Source organism: Bombina bombina, chromosome 7, assembly GCF_027579735.1.
Source record: "Bombina bombina isolate aBomBom1 chromosome 7, aBomBom1.pri, whole genome shotgun sequence".
NCBI lineage: Eukaryota > Metazoa > Chordata > Amphibia > Anura > Bombinatoridae > Bombina > Bombina bombina.
The window spans coordinates 620,419,434-620,434,793 of record NC_069505.1 but is presented as its reverse complement, the minus strand read 5'-3'; the positions used below and the strand labels follow the sequence as shown (position 1 = coordinate 620,434,793).

The following is a 15,360-nucleotide window of genomic DNA, read 5'->3' as shown; positions in this document are numbered from 1 at the left end:
CTCCAATGTGCATTGCTATTTTTCAACAAAGGATATCTACAGAATGAAGCAAATCAGATAAAAGAAGTAAACTGGAATGTTGTTTAAAATTCTATTCTCTATCTGAATCCTGAAAGAAAAAATGGGATTTAGTGTCCCTTTAAATAGCCATGCTGTCTGGAGCAGTCTGCTCCACCCCCTTATCAGTGTTTAGGCACAGGCATTGTATTTCAACTGAGCGAACAGCTTCTAGGCAGCTCCAGCAGATAATCCCTGTACTTCTGCATTCTACCAAAGCAACAATAGATAATTATACAGCCATAAACGGAATTGTGTGTGGGGGGTTAGAGCTTTACAATTCAGAAACTAAAAAGAAAGGGTTAATAGCGAAGCACTGCAGTATAAATTTGCAGGTAAAGTAATTAAAAGTACATTTTATATTTTGTCTCTGTCCCAACTTGTTTTATGTCCCTTTAAACACCAGTGAAATCTATATTTCTGTTAAGAGTTTTCTATCTGCTGGAGAACAGCCTTGAATGAAATAGTTCACCATTTATATTTTTATAGTTTTGTATTCTGGATACCATGTTGTTTGTTTTGTTATATAGGTGAGTCGTGTAAGTCATTATATATTCCTTTTCCTTTCTAATCCTATGCGTTACCTAGAATATTTCTGTTTAACTACTAAATACATGCCAGTGACAGTGGTATAGACCATTACAAGGTTTTATGTGTCAGTCCTGGTGATTCCATCATTTCATGTGTTGAAAACTAAGCCAACAACATACTTGCGCCCTGGAGTAGCAGCAGATGATCACAAAATCAATTCTGGAACATCCTTTGAACAATAATGTAGTAGCCAGTGGAAACCAACGAGATTTTGTTTCCGAGCTGGAGAATGTTTTTAAGGTGCATCCTGGGACTTTTGGGTTTTTATTGGATCTGACAATAAGAGCTGCCTGAAGTTACACGTAGAGACAAAAGCTGCTTAAAGCTGTGTGCAGATAGGTCTCTTAAATGCTTATAAACAGTGCATACTTCTTTATTCATTCTAGTCCCAGGCTTTAACTGAAACCACTTGAACCAGATCCTTCTAAACGTGGGTACATTTAATACCCATAGTTCTCTACTCTGATATTGTAACATGTCCTCCATGGCAATAGGATATGATTTATAGAAAGTTTACCCCATTCATTGCAATGATGAAGATTCTCCTGCATGTAATTTCTGATGCATAAGCAGATTTGATTTGCATGAAAAATATTTTGAACATTCATTGCACCTGTACGGTTTCTCCCCTGTGTGTGATCTCTGATGTATTACAAGATGGGACTTGTATGCAAAGTATCTCCCGCAGTCACTACACATGCAGTTGTTTGCCCCCGTGTGAGACCTCTGATGTATAATAAGGTGAGATCTATAGGTAAACTGCTCTCCGCACTCACTGCACTTGAAAATCTTATCTTCCGTGTGTGTTCTCTGATGTCGGAGAAGATTAAATTTGTTAACATACAGTTTACCACATTCGTTACACCTATGCGTTTTCTCCCCTGTGTGCGATTTCTGATGTCTAATGAGACGAGATCTGTAACTAAACTGTTTTCCGCATTCATTACATTTATGGGGCTTTTCTCTTCTGGGAATCGATTGGCGATCTGTTTCCACAAGATCTGTATTAAGCTCATTATTGGGTCTTAGACCCCTATTGTCTTTTATCTGCATATCTGTCCATGCAATGTCATTATCACGGTTGAGAAACCCTTTACTTGGCGTAATCCTGGTTTGATCACAGTAATAATAGAGAGAAGGATATTCTACATCTTTTTCACTTGATGTTAATTCATTAGATACATTTTCCTGCAGCTCTTCACTAACCATATGAGATATATCAGTATTTTCTCGCACTAGGTCATTCGAAGAACAGGCTTGAGATTTTTCTAACATATTCCAACGTACACGTTCCCTACTTGGAAATGAAGACTCTGCAATTAAGAAGGAAACTTGTATCAATATTAAAGGATACATGAGTGAGTATTAAAGGGACATTCCAGTCAAAATTAAAATGCAGAAAGATAATTCACATCTGTGTATAGAAACATATTTACAATATACATGTACTGGTAAAAATGTTTCAAGTAAAGTTATCACTGGTTTAGTGTTAGCATTGTTCTCTGCACGTGCATGTGAGGCATAGCTAGATATTCTCAGTGCATCAGCATTTTTAATACTGCAGCAGCTCAAAGCACCAGTGGGGCTTGTATCATGTCAGCAATTAACAAACTGAGTCATTATCAGATAGTACAAGCACCTTAACCTCTCTGAGCAAGTGCTGTGTTTAACAAGCTGGTGCACGGAGCATACTTAAATACACTAATGAAACAGCTATAGCTTTTTAAGTATTTTCCTCATACATGTATATTACAAAAATGGTTCTATTCAAAACAGAAATGCATCCATGTGGATTCCAAGTTTGACTGTAATGTCCCTTTAAGTAAACAAAATAAATAAATATGATACAAGCTATAAACTGTAAATATCTAAAATAATATTCATAATTACAAAGCAAAACATCAAATAACACCGTACACAATACATTGTACGCTACTAATATAAAACATTATTTATTTACATCGTACGCTACTAATATAAAACATTATTTATTTACATTGTACGCTACTAATATAAAACATTATTTATTTACATCATACGCTACTAATATAAAACATTATTTATTTACATTGTACACTACTAATATAAAACATTATTTATTTACATCGTACGCTACTAATATAAAACATTATTTATTTACATCATACGCTACTAATATAAAACATTATTTATTTACATCATACGCTACTAATATAAAACATTATTTATTTACATCGTACACTACTAATATAAAACATTATTTATTTACATCATACGCTACTAATATAAAACATTATTTATTTACATCATACGCTACTAATATAAAACATTATTTATTTACATCGTACGCTACTAATATAAAACATTATTTATTTACATCGTACGCTACTAATATAAAACATTATTTATTTACATCGTACGCTACTAATATAAAACATTATTTATTTACATCGTACGCTACTAATATAAAACATTATTTATTTACATCGTACGCTACTAATATAAAACATTATTTATTTACATCGTACGCTACTAATATAAAACATTATTTATTTACATCATACGCTACTAATATAAAACATTATTTATTTACATCGTACACTACTAATATAAAACATTATTTATTTACATCGTACGCTACTAATATAAAACATTATTTATTTACATCGTACACTACTAATATAAAACATTATTTATTTACATCATACGCTACTAATATAAAACATTATTTATTTACATCGTACGCTACTAATATAAAACATTATTTATTTACATCGTACGCTACTAATATAAAACATTATTTATTTACATCATACGCTACTAATATAAAACATTATTTATTTACATCGTACACTACTAATATAAAACATTATTTATTTACATCGTACACTACTAATATAAAACATTATTTATTTACATCATACGCTACTAATATAAAACATTATTTATTTACATCGTACGCAACTAATATAAAACATTATTTATTTACATTGTACGCTACTAATATAAAACATTATTTATTTATTTTTCCAACCAGAGATATTTTCGATAGAAATACGATGCAAATTAATGTCAAATTGTAAAGAATTAGCTATTCTTATCGAACCTTTGCTGATATACTACAAGTTCAGTTTATAATTAGCTATTCTTATCGAACCTTCACTGATAAACTACAAGTTCAGTTTATAATTAGCTATTCTTATCGAACCTTCGCTGATATACTACAAGTTCAGTTTATAATTAGCTATTCTTATCGAACCTTCGCTAATATACTACAAGTTCAGTTTATAATTAGCTATTCTTATCGAACCTTCACTGATATACTACAAGTTCAGTTTATAATTAGCTATTCTTATCGAACCTTCGCTAATATACTATAAGTTCAGTTTATAATTAGCTATTCTTATAGAACCTTCGCTGATATACTACAAGTTCAGTTTATAATTAGCTATTCTTATCGAACCTTCACTGATAAACTACAAGTTCAGTTTATAATTAGCTATTCTTATCGAACCTTCGCTGATATACTACAAGTTCAGTTTATAATTAGCTATTCTTATCGAACCTTCGCTAATATACTACAAGTTCAGTTTATAATTAGCTATTCTTATCGAACCTTCGCTGATATACTACAAGTTCAGTTTATAATTAGCTATTCTTATCGAACCTTCGCTGATATACTACAAGTTCAGTTTATAATTAGCTATTCTTATCGAACCTTTGCTGATATACTACAAGTTCAGTTTATAATTAGCTATTCTTATCGAACCTTCGCTGATATATTACATGTTCAGTTTATAATTAGCTATTCTTATTGAACCTTCGCTCATATACTACAAGTTCAGTTTATATAGTGTTGCATTGTGGAAGTTACAATTAAAACCAATTGCACTCTATCTGAAATGGGACTTCCACGCTCTTTTAAATACAAAGATATAGCAGGTTCAATGTGCAATAGATTATGCTGGTTGACGAGACATTTGTAAAATTTTACAAATTAAAAAAAATATTATTATTATTTTAACACAACAGCGAGCAGTACTGCAGTATGGTTAGCACAAACATTGTATGAGCGCTGAATACATCACCGCTTTAAAAAAAATGAATTTATGCTTACCTGATAAATTTCTTTCTCTTGTGATGTATCGAGTCCACGGATTCATCCATACTTATGGGATATTCTCCTTCCCTACAGGAAGTGGCAGATAGAGCACCCACAGCAGAGCTGTCCATATAGCTCCTCCCTTAGCTCCACCCCCCAGTCATTCGACCGAAGGCTAGGAAGAAAAAGGAGAAACTATAGGGTGCAGTGGTGACTGAAGTTTTTTAAATAAAAATATACTACCTGTCTTAAATAGACAGGGCGGGCCGTGGACTCGATACATCACAAGAGAAAGAAATTTATCAGGTAAGCATAAATTCTGTTTTCTCTTGTAAGATGTATCGAGTCCATGGATTCATCCATACTTATGGGATACCACCAATACCAAAGCTTTAGGACACGGATGAAGGGAGGGACAAGACAGGTACCTTAAACGGAAGGCACCACTGCTTGTAAAACCTTTCTCCCAAAAATAGCCTCCGAAGAAGCAAAAGTATCAAATTTTGGAAAATTTCGAAAAAGTATGAAGCGAAGATCAAGTCGCCGCCTTTAAAAGCCATGTGGAAGCCACAGCTCTAGTAGAATGAGCAGTAATTCTTTCAGGAGGCTGCTGGCCAGCAGTCTCATAAGCCAAACGGATGAAGCTTTTCAGCCAAAAGGAAAGAAAAGTAGCCGTAGCCTTTTGACCTCTCCGTTTACCAGAATAAACAGCAAACAATGAAGATGTTTGACAGAAATCTTTAGTTGCTTGTAAGTAGAACTTTAAAGCACGAACCACATCAAGATCGTGCAACAGACGTTCCTTCTTTGATGAAGGATTAGGACACAGAGAAGGAACAACAATCTCCTGATTGATATTCCTATTAGAAACAACCTTAGGAAGAAACCCAGGTTTGGTACGCAAAACCAAAAATATATAAAAATATAATTAGTGCGCCAGCGGTCTAGAAGTTGCTAACACTAATACATTAAATTGTAAAGTGTATATAGAAAAAAACCACCTTATCTGCATGGAAAACTAGGTAAGGTGAGTCACACTGTAAAGCAGATAACTCAAACTCTTCGAGCCGAAGAGATAGCTACTAAAAACAAAACTTTCCAAGATAGAAGCTTAATATCTATGGAATGCATAGGTTCAAACGGAACCCCTTGAAGAACATTAAGAACCAAATTTAGGCTCCATGTTGGAGCAACAGGTTTAAATACAGGCTTGATCCTGACCAAGGCCTGACTAAACGCTTGAACGTCTGGGATTTCAGCCAGACGTTTGTGTAAAAGAATAGACAAAGCAGATATTTGTCCTTTTAAGGAACTAACTGATAATCCCTTCTCCAATCCTTCTTGGAGAAAGGACAAAATTCTAGGAATCCTAATCTTACTCCATGAGTAACCCTTGGATTCACACCAACAAAGATATCTGCGCCAAATCTTATGATAGATTTTCCTGGTGACAGGCTTTCTAGCCTGAATCAGGGTATCAATGACCGACTCAGAGAAACCAAGCTTTGATAGAATCAGGCGTTCAATCTCCAAGCAGTCAGACGCAGAGAAGTTAGATTTGGATGCTTGAATGGACCTTGGATTAGAAGGTCCTGCCTCATTGGCAGAGTCCACGGTGGAACAGATGACATGTCCACCAGGTCTGCATACCAAGTCCTGCGTGGCCAGAAGCTCTCTCCTGCTTGATTCTGGCAACCAGACGTGGGAGGAGAGGAAATGGTGGAAATACATAAGCCAGATTGAAGGACCAGGGCACTGCTAGAGCATCTATCAGTACCGCCTGGGGATCCCGGGACCTGGACCCGTAACAAGGAAGTTTGGCGTTCTGTTGAAACGCCATCAGATCCAATTCTGGTGTGCCCCATAGCTGAGTCAGCTGGGCAAATACCTCCGGATGGAGCTCCCACTCCCTCAGATGAAAAGTCTGACGACTTAGGAAATCCACCTCCCAGTTCTCTACCCCTGGGATATGGATTGCTGAGAGATGGCAAGAGTGATCCTCCGCCCATCGGATTATTTTGGTTACCTCCATCATCGCTAGAGAACTCCGTGTTCCTGTTTGATGATTGATATAGGCTACAGTCGTGATGTTGTCCGACTGAAATCTGATGAATTTGGCCGCAGCTAGCTGAGGCCATGCCTGAAGCGCATTGAATATCGCTCTCAGTTCTAGAATGTGTATCGGGAGGAGAGATTCCTCCCGAGATCATAAGCCCTGTGCTTTGAGGGATTTCCAGACTGCACCCCAGCCTAGCAGGCTGGCATCTGTCGTTACTATGAGCCACTCTGGCCTGCGGAAACACATTCCCTGAGACAGGTGGTCCTGAGACAACCACCAGAGAAGAGAATCTCTGGTCTCTTGGTCCAGGTGCAGTTGAGGAGATAAATCTGCATAATCCCCATTCCACTGTTTGAGCATGCATAGTTGCAGTGGTCTGATGTGTAGGCGGGCATAAGGAACTATGTCCATTGTCGCTACCATGAGTCCGATTACCTCCATACACTGAGCCACTGATGGCCGAGGAATGGAATGAAGAGCTCGGCAAGTGATTAAAAGTTTTGATTTTCTTACCTCCGTCAGAAATATTTTCATTTCTACCGAGTCTATCAGAGTCCCTAGGAAGGAGGGATGAGAGAACTCTTTTTTATGTTCACCTTCCATCCGTGAGATCTCAGAAAAGCCAACACGATGTCCGTATGAGACTTGGCTAGCTGGAAAGTCGACACCTGAATTAAGATGTCGTCTAGATAAGGCGCCACTGCTATACCCCGCGGTCTTAGAACCGCCAAAAGGGACCCTAGCACCTTTGTGAAAATTCTGGGAACCGTGGCCAACCCGAAAGGAAGGGCCACAAACTGGTAATGCCTGTCCAGAAAGGCGAATCTGAGGAATTGATGATGATCTCTGTGAATAGGGATGTGTAGATACGCATCCTTTAAATCCACGGTAGTCATATATTGACCCTCCTGGATCAGAGGAAGAATAGTCCGAATAGTCTCCATCTTGAAAGATGGTACTCTGAGGAATTTTTGTCACCACACTCCCTTTGCCCTTCCTAGCAGTTAAGCAGGCAGAGAGAATGACTGGGGGTGGAGCTAAGGGAGGAGCTATATGGACAGCTCTGCTGTGGGTGCTCTCTCTGCCACTTCCTGTAGGGAAGGAGAATATCCCATAAGTATGGATGAATCCGTGGACTTGATACATCTTACAAGAGAAACAAACCTTTGTGCAAGTGGGACGGCAGCGGTGGTTGCTAGTGTGATAAACTACTGACGAGTTTAAACACTTCCAGGCACGCTGTTGATATGAGGTAAAGCTATCAGTATACTTTCTTCAGTTCTCTAACAATCACTTTGTATTTTTTATTTGTATAGCGTCGCAAAATTATATAGCGCTGGGTACAGAGATAAGGGAATAGAGTCATAAGGGTTTGTGATAAAATACATAACAGACTAATCTAGTACAGGAGAGGAAGAGGGCCCGGAGAGCTTACAGTCTACCGGTAATGTCTGATAATTATATAAAGCTTCTTCTCATTTACCTGCCCAGTGATTTGAATTAATTTCCACCTGTTGATCATCATCATCCTCCGTCTCATCGTCTCCTTCCTCGCTAATTGATATAATTTCCAGATTTTCATCTTCAAGGTCTGAAATAATGAAGGATGAATTGTATTGATACTTTGTACATTGAACTATTAAACATAGCGAATAAAAATAGTTGAATTCTTAATTTGTCCATTAACTGCTTATACATATAAGACCCAGAACATAATAACAAACACAAGTCATTGGTTGTACCATATTGTTATGCAATTGTTATTGTACCAACGCCGCTCCCCTCTACCTATCCTCTCTAATACACAAGTATACATAAATTATGTCCTGTGTCTTAGAAGTTTTATATTATTGGTTTATTTAAATAAATTGTACCCATGGACAGCGCTGCGGAATATGTTGGCGCTTCATAAATAAAGTATAATAATAATAATATTGTATCTGCTGAATAAAGTTTATTATTTAGTGTTTAAACTGAAACATAGTTTATGTTTAACTTATTTTTATTGATTTTATAAACAAAAGACAGGAAATCGATCAATGAAATTGAATACAACATAGGTCTTGCTACATTGACAACAACAAAAGAAGTGGGTTGGTCAGTGCAGATGACATCACCTCGCTACAATATCTAGAGTTCTAAGGTGTTCAAAGCTTTAATATGTATCTATTAGTAATTATTTAGAACTAACTCATAACAGTCTATATATTCCCATCTGCCCTGCCCCTCCCAAAACTGAAACATAGTTTAAAGGGACATAAAACTCAAAATATTTATTTTCAAGAATACAATTTGAAACAACTTTCCAATTTACTTCTATTATCAAATTGTCTTTGTTTTCTTGTTATACTTTGTTGAAAAGCAGGGCGGTTCAGGAGTAAGTCTGCAGCACTTTTAGCAACAGCACTAGATGGCAGCTGTTTCCCGTCATGTAGTGCTGCAGACGTGCACGCTACCTATCTGGATATCTATTTAACAAAGAATAACCTGAGAATGAAGCAAATTTCATAATAGAAGTAAATTAGAAACTAATTGTATGTTATATCTGAATCATAAAAGAAAAATTTTGGGTTTCATGTCCCTTTAAATCCCACTTGGGAGCCATAAGTACTGCAGCTACCGAACAGAACGCATTCGGTGGTTCCAGGTTCCTTCTCTGGGAACGCCATAAAAACAGAATTTATGTTTACCTGATAAATTTCTTTCTCCAACGGTGTGTCCGGTCCACGGCGTCATCCTTACTTGTGGGATATTCTCTTCCCCAACAGGAAATGGCAAAGAGCCCAGCAAAGCTGGTCACATGATCCCTCCTAGGCTCCGCCTACCCCAGTCATTCGACCGACGTTAAGGAGGAATATTTGCATAGGAGAAACCATATGGTACCGTGGTGACTGTAGTTAAAGAAAATAAAATATCAGACCTGATTAAAAAAACCAGGGCGGGCCGTGGACCGGACACACCGTTGGAGAAAGAAATTTATCAGGTAAACATAAATTCTGTTTTCTCCAACATAGGTGTGTCCGGTCCACGGCGTCATCCTTACTTGTGGGAACCAATACCAAAGCTTTAGGACACGGATGAAGGGAGGGAGCAAATCAGGTCACCTAAATGGAAGGCACCACGGCTTGCAAAACCTTTCTCCCAAAAATAGCCTCAGAAGAAGCAAAAGTATCAAACTTGTAAAATTTGGTAAAAGTGTGCAGTGAAGACCAAGTCGCTGCCCTACATATCTGATCAACAGAAGCCTCGTTCTTGAAGGCCCATGTGGAAGCCACAGCCCTAGTGGAATGAGCTGTGATTCTTTCGGGAGGCTGCCGTCCGGCAGTCTCGTAAGCCAATCTGATGATGCTTTTAATCCAAAAAGAGAGAGAGGTAGAAGTTGCTTTTTGACCTCTCCTTTTACCTGAATAAACAACAAACAAGGAAGATGTTTGTCTAAAATCCTTTGTAGCATCTAAATAGAATTTTAGAGCGCGAACAACATCCAAATTGTGCAACAAACGTTCCTTCTTTGAAACTGGTTTTGGACACAGAGAAGGTACGATAATCTCCTGGTTAATGTTTTTGTTAGAAACAACTTTTGGAAGAAAACCAGGTTTAGTACGTAAAACCACCTTATCTGCATGGAACACCAGATAAGGAGGAGAACACTGCAGAGCAGATAATTCTGAGACTCTTCTAGCAGAAGAAATCGCAACTAAAAACAAAACTTTCCAAGATAATAACTTAATATCAACGGAATGTAAGGGTTCAAACGGAACCCCCTGAAGAACTGAAAGAACTAAATTGAGACTCCAAGGAGGAGTCAAAGGTTTGTAAACAGGCTTGATTCTAACCAGAGCCTGAACAAAGGCTTGAACATCTGGCACAGCTGCCAGCTTTTTGTGAAGTAATACCGACAAGGCAGAAATCTGTCCCTTCAGGGAACTTGCCGATAATCCTTTTTCCAATCCTTCTTGAAGGAAGGATAGAATCCTAGGAATCTTAACCTTGTCCCAAGGGAATCCTTTAGATTCACACCAACAGATATATTTTTTCCAAATTTTGTGGTAAATCTTTCTAGTCACAGGCTTTCTGGCCTGAACAAGAGTATCGATCACAGAATCTGAGAATCCTCGCTTCGATAAAATCAAGCGTTCAATCTCCACGCAGTCAGCTGGAGTGAAACCAGATTCGGATGTTCGAACGGACCCTGAACAAGAAGGTCTCGTCTCAAAGGTAGCTTCCAAGGTGGAGCCGATGACATATTCACCAGATCTGCATACCAAGTCCTGCGTGGCCACGCAGGAGCTATCAAGATCACCGACGCCCTCTCCTGCTTGATCCTGGCTATCAGCCTGGGGATGAGAGGAAATGGCGGGAACACATAAGCTAGTTTGAAGGTCCAAGGTGCTACTAGTGCATCCACTAGAGCCGCCTTGGGATCCCTGGATCTGGCCCCGTAGCAAGGAACTTTGAAGTTCTGACGAGAGGCCATCAGATCCATGTCTGGAATGCCCCACAGGTGAGTGACTTGGGCAAAGATTTCCGGATGGAGTTCCCACTCCCCCGGATGCAATGTCTGACGACTCAGAAAATCCGCTTCCCAATTTTCCACTCCTGGGATGTGGATAGCAGACAGGTGGCAGGAGTGAGACTCCGCCCAAAGAATAATTTTGGTTACTTCTTCCATCGCTAGGGAACTCCTTGTTCCCCCCTGATGGTTGATGTACGCAACAGTCGTCATGTTGTCTGATTGAAACCGAATGAACCTGGTCCTCGCAAGCTGGGGCCAGGCCTGGAGCGCATTGAATATCGCTCTCAGTTCCAGAATATTTATCGGTAGAAGAGATTCTTCCCGAGACCAAAGACCCTGAGCTTTCAGGGATCCCCAGACCGCGCCCCAGCCTATCAGACTGGCGTCGGTCGTGACAATGACCCACTCTGGTCTGTGGAACATCATCCCTTGAGACAGATTGTCCAGGGACAGCCACCAACGGAGTGAGTCTCTGGTCCTCTGATTTACTTGTATCTTCGGAGACAAGTCTGTATAGTCCCCATTCCACTGACTGAGCATGCACAGTTGTAATGGTCTTAGATGAATGCGCGCAAAAGGAACTATGTCCATCGCCGCCACCATCAACCCGATCACTTCCATGCACTGAGCTATGGAAGGAAGAGGAACGGAATGAAGTATCCGACAAGAGTCCAGAAGCTTTGTTTTTCTGGCCTCTGTTAGAAAGATCCTCATTTCTAAGGAGTCTATAATTGTTCCCAAGAAGGGAACCCTTGTTGACGGGGATAGAGAACTCTTTTCCACGTTCACTTTCCAGCCGTGAGATCTGAGAAAGGCCAGGACAATGTCCGTGTGAGCCTTTGCTTGAGGAAGGGACGACGCTTGAATCAGAATGTCGTCCAGGTAAGGTACTACTGCAATGCCCCTTGGTCTTAGCACCGCTAGAAGGGACCCTAGTACCTTTGTGAAAATCCTTGGAGCAGTGGCTAATCCGAAAGGAAGCGCCACGAACTGGTAATGTTTGTCCAGGAATGCAAACCTTAGGAACCGATGATGTTCCTTGTGGATAGGAATATGTAGATACGCATCCTTTAAATCCACCGTGGTCATGAATTGACCTTCCTGGATGGAAGGAAGGATAGTTCGAATGGTTTCCATCTTGAACGATGGGACCTTGAGAAATTTGTTTAAGATCTTGAGATCTAGGATTGGTCTGAACGTTCCCTCTTTTTTGGGAACTATGAACAGATTGGAGTAGAACCCCATCCCTTGTTCTCTTAATGGAACAGGATGAATCACTCCCATTTTTAACAGGTCTTCTACACAATGTAAGAACGCCTGTCTTTTTATGTGGTCTGAAGACAACTGCGACCTGTGGAACCTCCCCCTTGGGGGAAGTCCCTTGAATTCCAGAAGATAACCCTGGGAGACTATTTCTAGCGCCCAAGGATCCAGAACATCTCTTGCCCAAGCCTGAGCGAAGAGAGAGAGTCTGCCCCCCACCAGATCCGGTCCCGGATCGGGGGCCAATATTTCATGCTGTCTTGGTAGCAGTGGCAGGTTTCTTGGCCTGCTTTCCCTTGTTCCAGCCTTGCATTGGTCTCCAAGCTGGCTTGGCCTGAGAAGTATTACCCTCTTGCTTAGAGGACGTAGCACCTTGGGCTGGTCCGTTTTTACGAAAGGGACGAAAATTAGGTCTATTTTTTGCCTTGAAAGGCCGATCCTGAGGAAGGGCGTGGCCCTTACCCCCAGTGATATCAGAGATAATCTCTTTCAAGTCAGGACCAAACAACGTTTTCCCCTTGAAAGGAATGTTTAGTAGCTTGTTCTTGGAAGACGCATCAGCCGACCAAGATTTCAACCAAAGCGCTCTGCGCGCCACAATAGCAAACCCAGAGTTCTTAGCCGCTAACTTAGCCAATTGCAAAGAGGCGTCTAGAGTGAAAGAATTAGCCAATTTGAGAGCATTGATTCTGTCCATAATCTCCTCATAAGGAGGAGAGTCACTATCGAGCACCTTAAGCAGTTCATCAAACCAGAAATATGCGGCAGTAGTGACAGGGACAATGCATGAAATGGGTTGTAGAAGGTAACCCTGCTGAACAAACATCTTTTTAAGCAAACCTTCTAATTTTTTATCCATAGGATCTTTGAAAGCACAACTATCCTCTATGGGAATAGTGGTGCGTTTGTTTAAAGTAGAAACCGCTCCCTCGACCTTGGGGACTGACTGCCATAAGTCCTTTCTAGGGTCGACCATAGGAAACAATTTTTTAAATATGGGGGGAGGGACGAAAGGAATACCGGGCCTTTCCCATTCTTTATTAACAATGTCCGCCACCCGCTTGGGTATAGGAAAAGCTTCTGGGAGCCCCGGCACCTCTAAGAACTTGTCCATTTTACATAGTTTCTCTGGGATGACTAAATTTTCACAATCATCCAGAGTGGATAATACCTCCTTAAGCAAAATGCGGAGATGTTCCAATTTAAATTTAAATGTAATCACATCAGATTCAGCCTGCTGAGAAATGTTCCCTAAATCAGTAATTTCTCCCTCAGACAAAACCTCCCTGGCCCCCTCAGATTGGGTTAGGGGCCCTTCAGAGATATTAATATCAGCGTCGTCATGCTCTTCAGTAACTAAAACAGAGCAGCCACGCTTACGCTGACAAGGGTTCATTTTGGCTAAAATGTTTTTGACAGAATTATCCATTACAGCCGTTAATTGTTGCATAGTAAGGAGTATTGGCGCGCTAGATGTACTAGGGGCCTCCTGAGTGGGCAAGACTCGTGTAGACGAAGGAGGGAATGATGCAGTACCATGCTTACTCCCCTCACTTGAGGAATCATCTTGGGCATCATTGTCATTATCACATAAATCACATTTATTTAAATGAATAGGAATTCTGGCTTCCCCACATTCAGAACACAGTCTATCTGGTAGCTCAGACATGTTAAACAGGCATAAACTTGATCAGAAAGTACAAAAAACGTTTTAAAATAAAACCGTTACTGTCACTTTAAATTTTAAACTGAACACACTTTATTACTGCAATTGCGAAAAAACATGAAGGAATTGTTCAAAATTCACCAAATTTTCACCACAGCGTCTTAAAGCTTTGAAAATATTGCACACCAATTTTGGAAGCTTTAACCCTTAAAATAACGGAACCGGAGCCGTTTTAAGCTTTAAACCCCTTTACAGTCCCTGGTATCTGCTTTGCTGAGACCCAACCAAACCCAAAGGGGAATACGATACCAAATGACGCCTTCAGAAGTCTTTTATAAGTATCAGAGCTCCTCTCACATGCGACTGCATGCCATGCCTCTCAAAAACAAGTGCGCAACACCGGCGCGAAAATGAGACTCTAAGCCATCTCCGTGGAGATGTTGCCTGTACAACGGCAAAGAGAATGACTGGGGTAGGCGGAGCCTAGGAGGGATCATGTGACCAGCTTTGCTGGGCTCTTTGCCATTTCCTGTTGGGGAAGAGAATATCCCACAAGTAAGGATGACGCCGTGGACCGGACACACCTATGTTGGAGAAATAAACCTCAGTCTGTGGATAAAATGTACGATTAGAGACCTCACAGCTCTTTGTTTGCATTAACTTAGTAATGTCCACGGATATGAAAATCTGAATACAACGCGAAAGAGATAAACCTGACATGAGAATCTGCTACATCTTCTGTGCTAATATCTTAATTGACTTTTCATTTATTTTGTTGTTTATTACTACTCACATTAAATGCTAAACATCTGAGGGTATATTGTTTTGTTGTTTACTACTCACATTAAATGCTAAACATCTGAGGGTATATTGTTTTGTTGTTTATTACTACTCACATTAAATGCTAAACATCTGAGGGTATATTGTTTTGTTGTTTATTACTACTCACATTAAATGCTAAACATCTGAGGGTATATTGTTTTGTTGTTTATTACTACTCACATTAAATGCTAAACATCTGAGGGTATATTGTTTTGTTGTTTATTACTACTCACATTAAATGCTAAACATCTGAGGGTATATTGTTTTGTTGTTTATTACTACTCACGTTAAATGCTAAACATCAT

At 39.6% G+C, this 15,360-nt stretch overlaps 1 protein-coding gene across 2 annotated transcripts in view; it reads right to left on the bottom strand.

The window, feature by feature from the left end:
* Window positions 1-398: 398 nt before the first annotated feature.
* Window positions 399-15,360, bottom strand: part of LOC128635629 (zinc finger protein 436-like) — a 182,523-nt gene continuing 167,561 nt past the window's right edge. For both annotated transcript variants that reach the window (XM_053688708.1, XM_053688709.1), the window contains 2 exons: window positions 8,272-8,379; window positions 399-1,961 (listed from right to left, as the gene is read on the bottom strand). In XM_053688708.1, coding sequence (XP_053544683.1) covers window positions 1,171-1,961; window positions 8,272-8,379 — 899 coding nt within the window. In that variant the 3' untranslated portion in view covers window positions 399-1,170. The remainder of the gene's footprint in view (window positions 1,962-8,271; window positions 8,380-15,360) is intronic.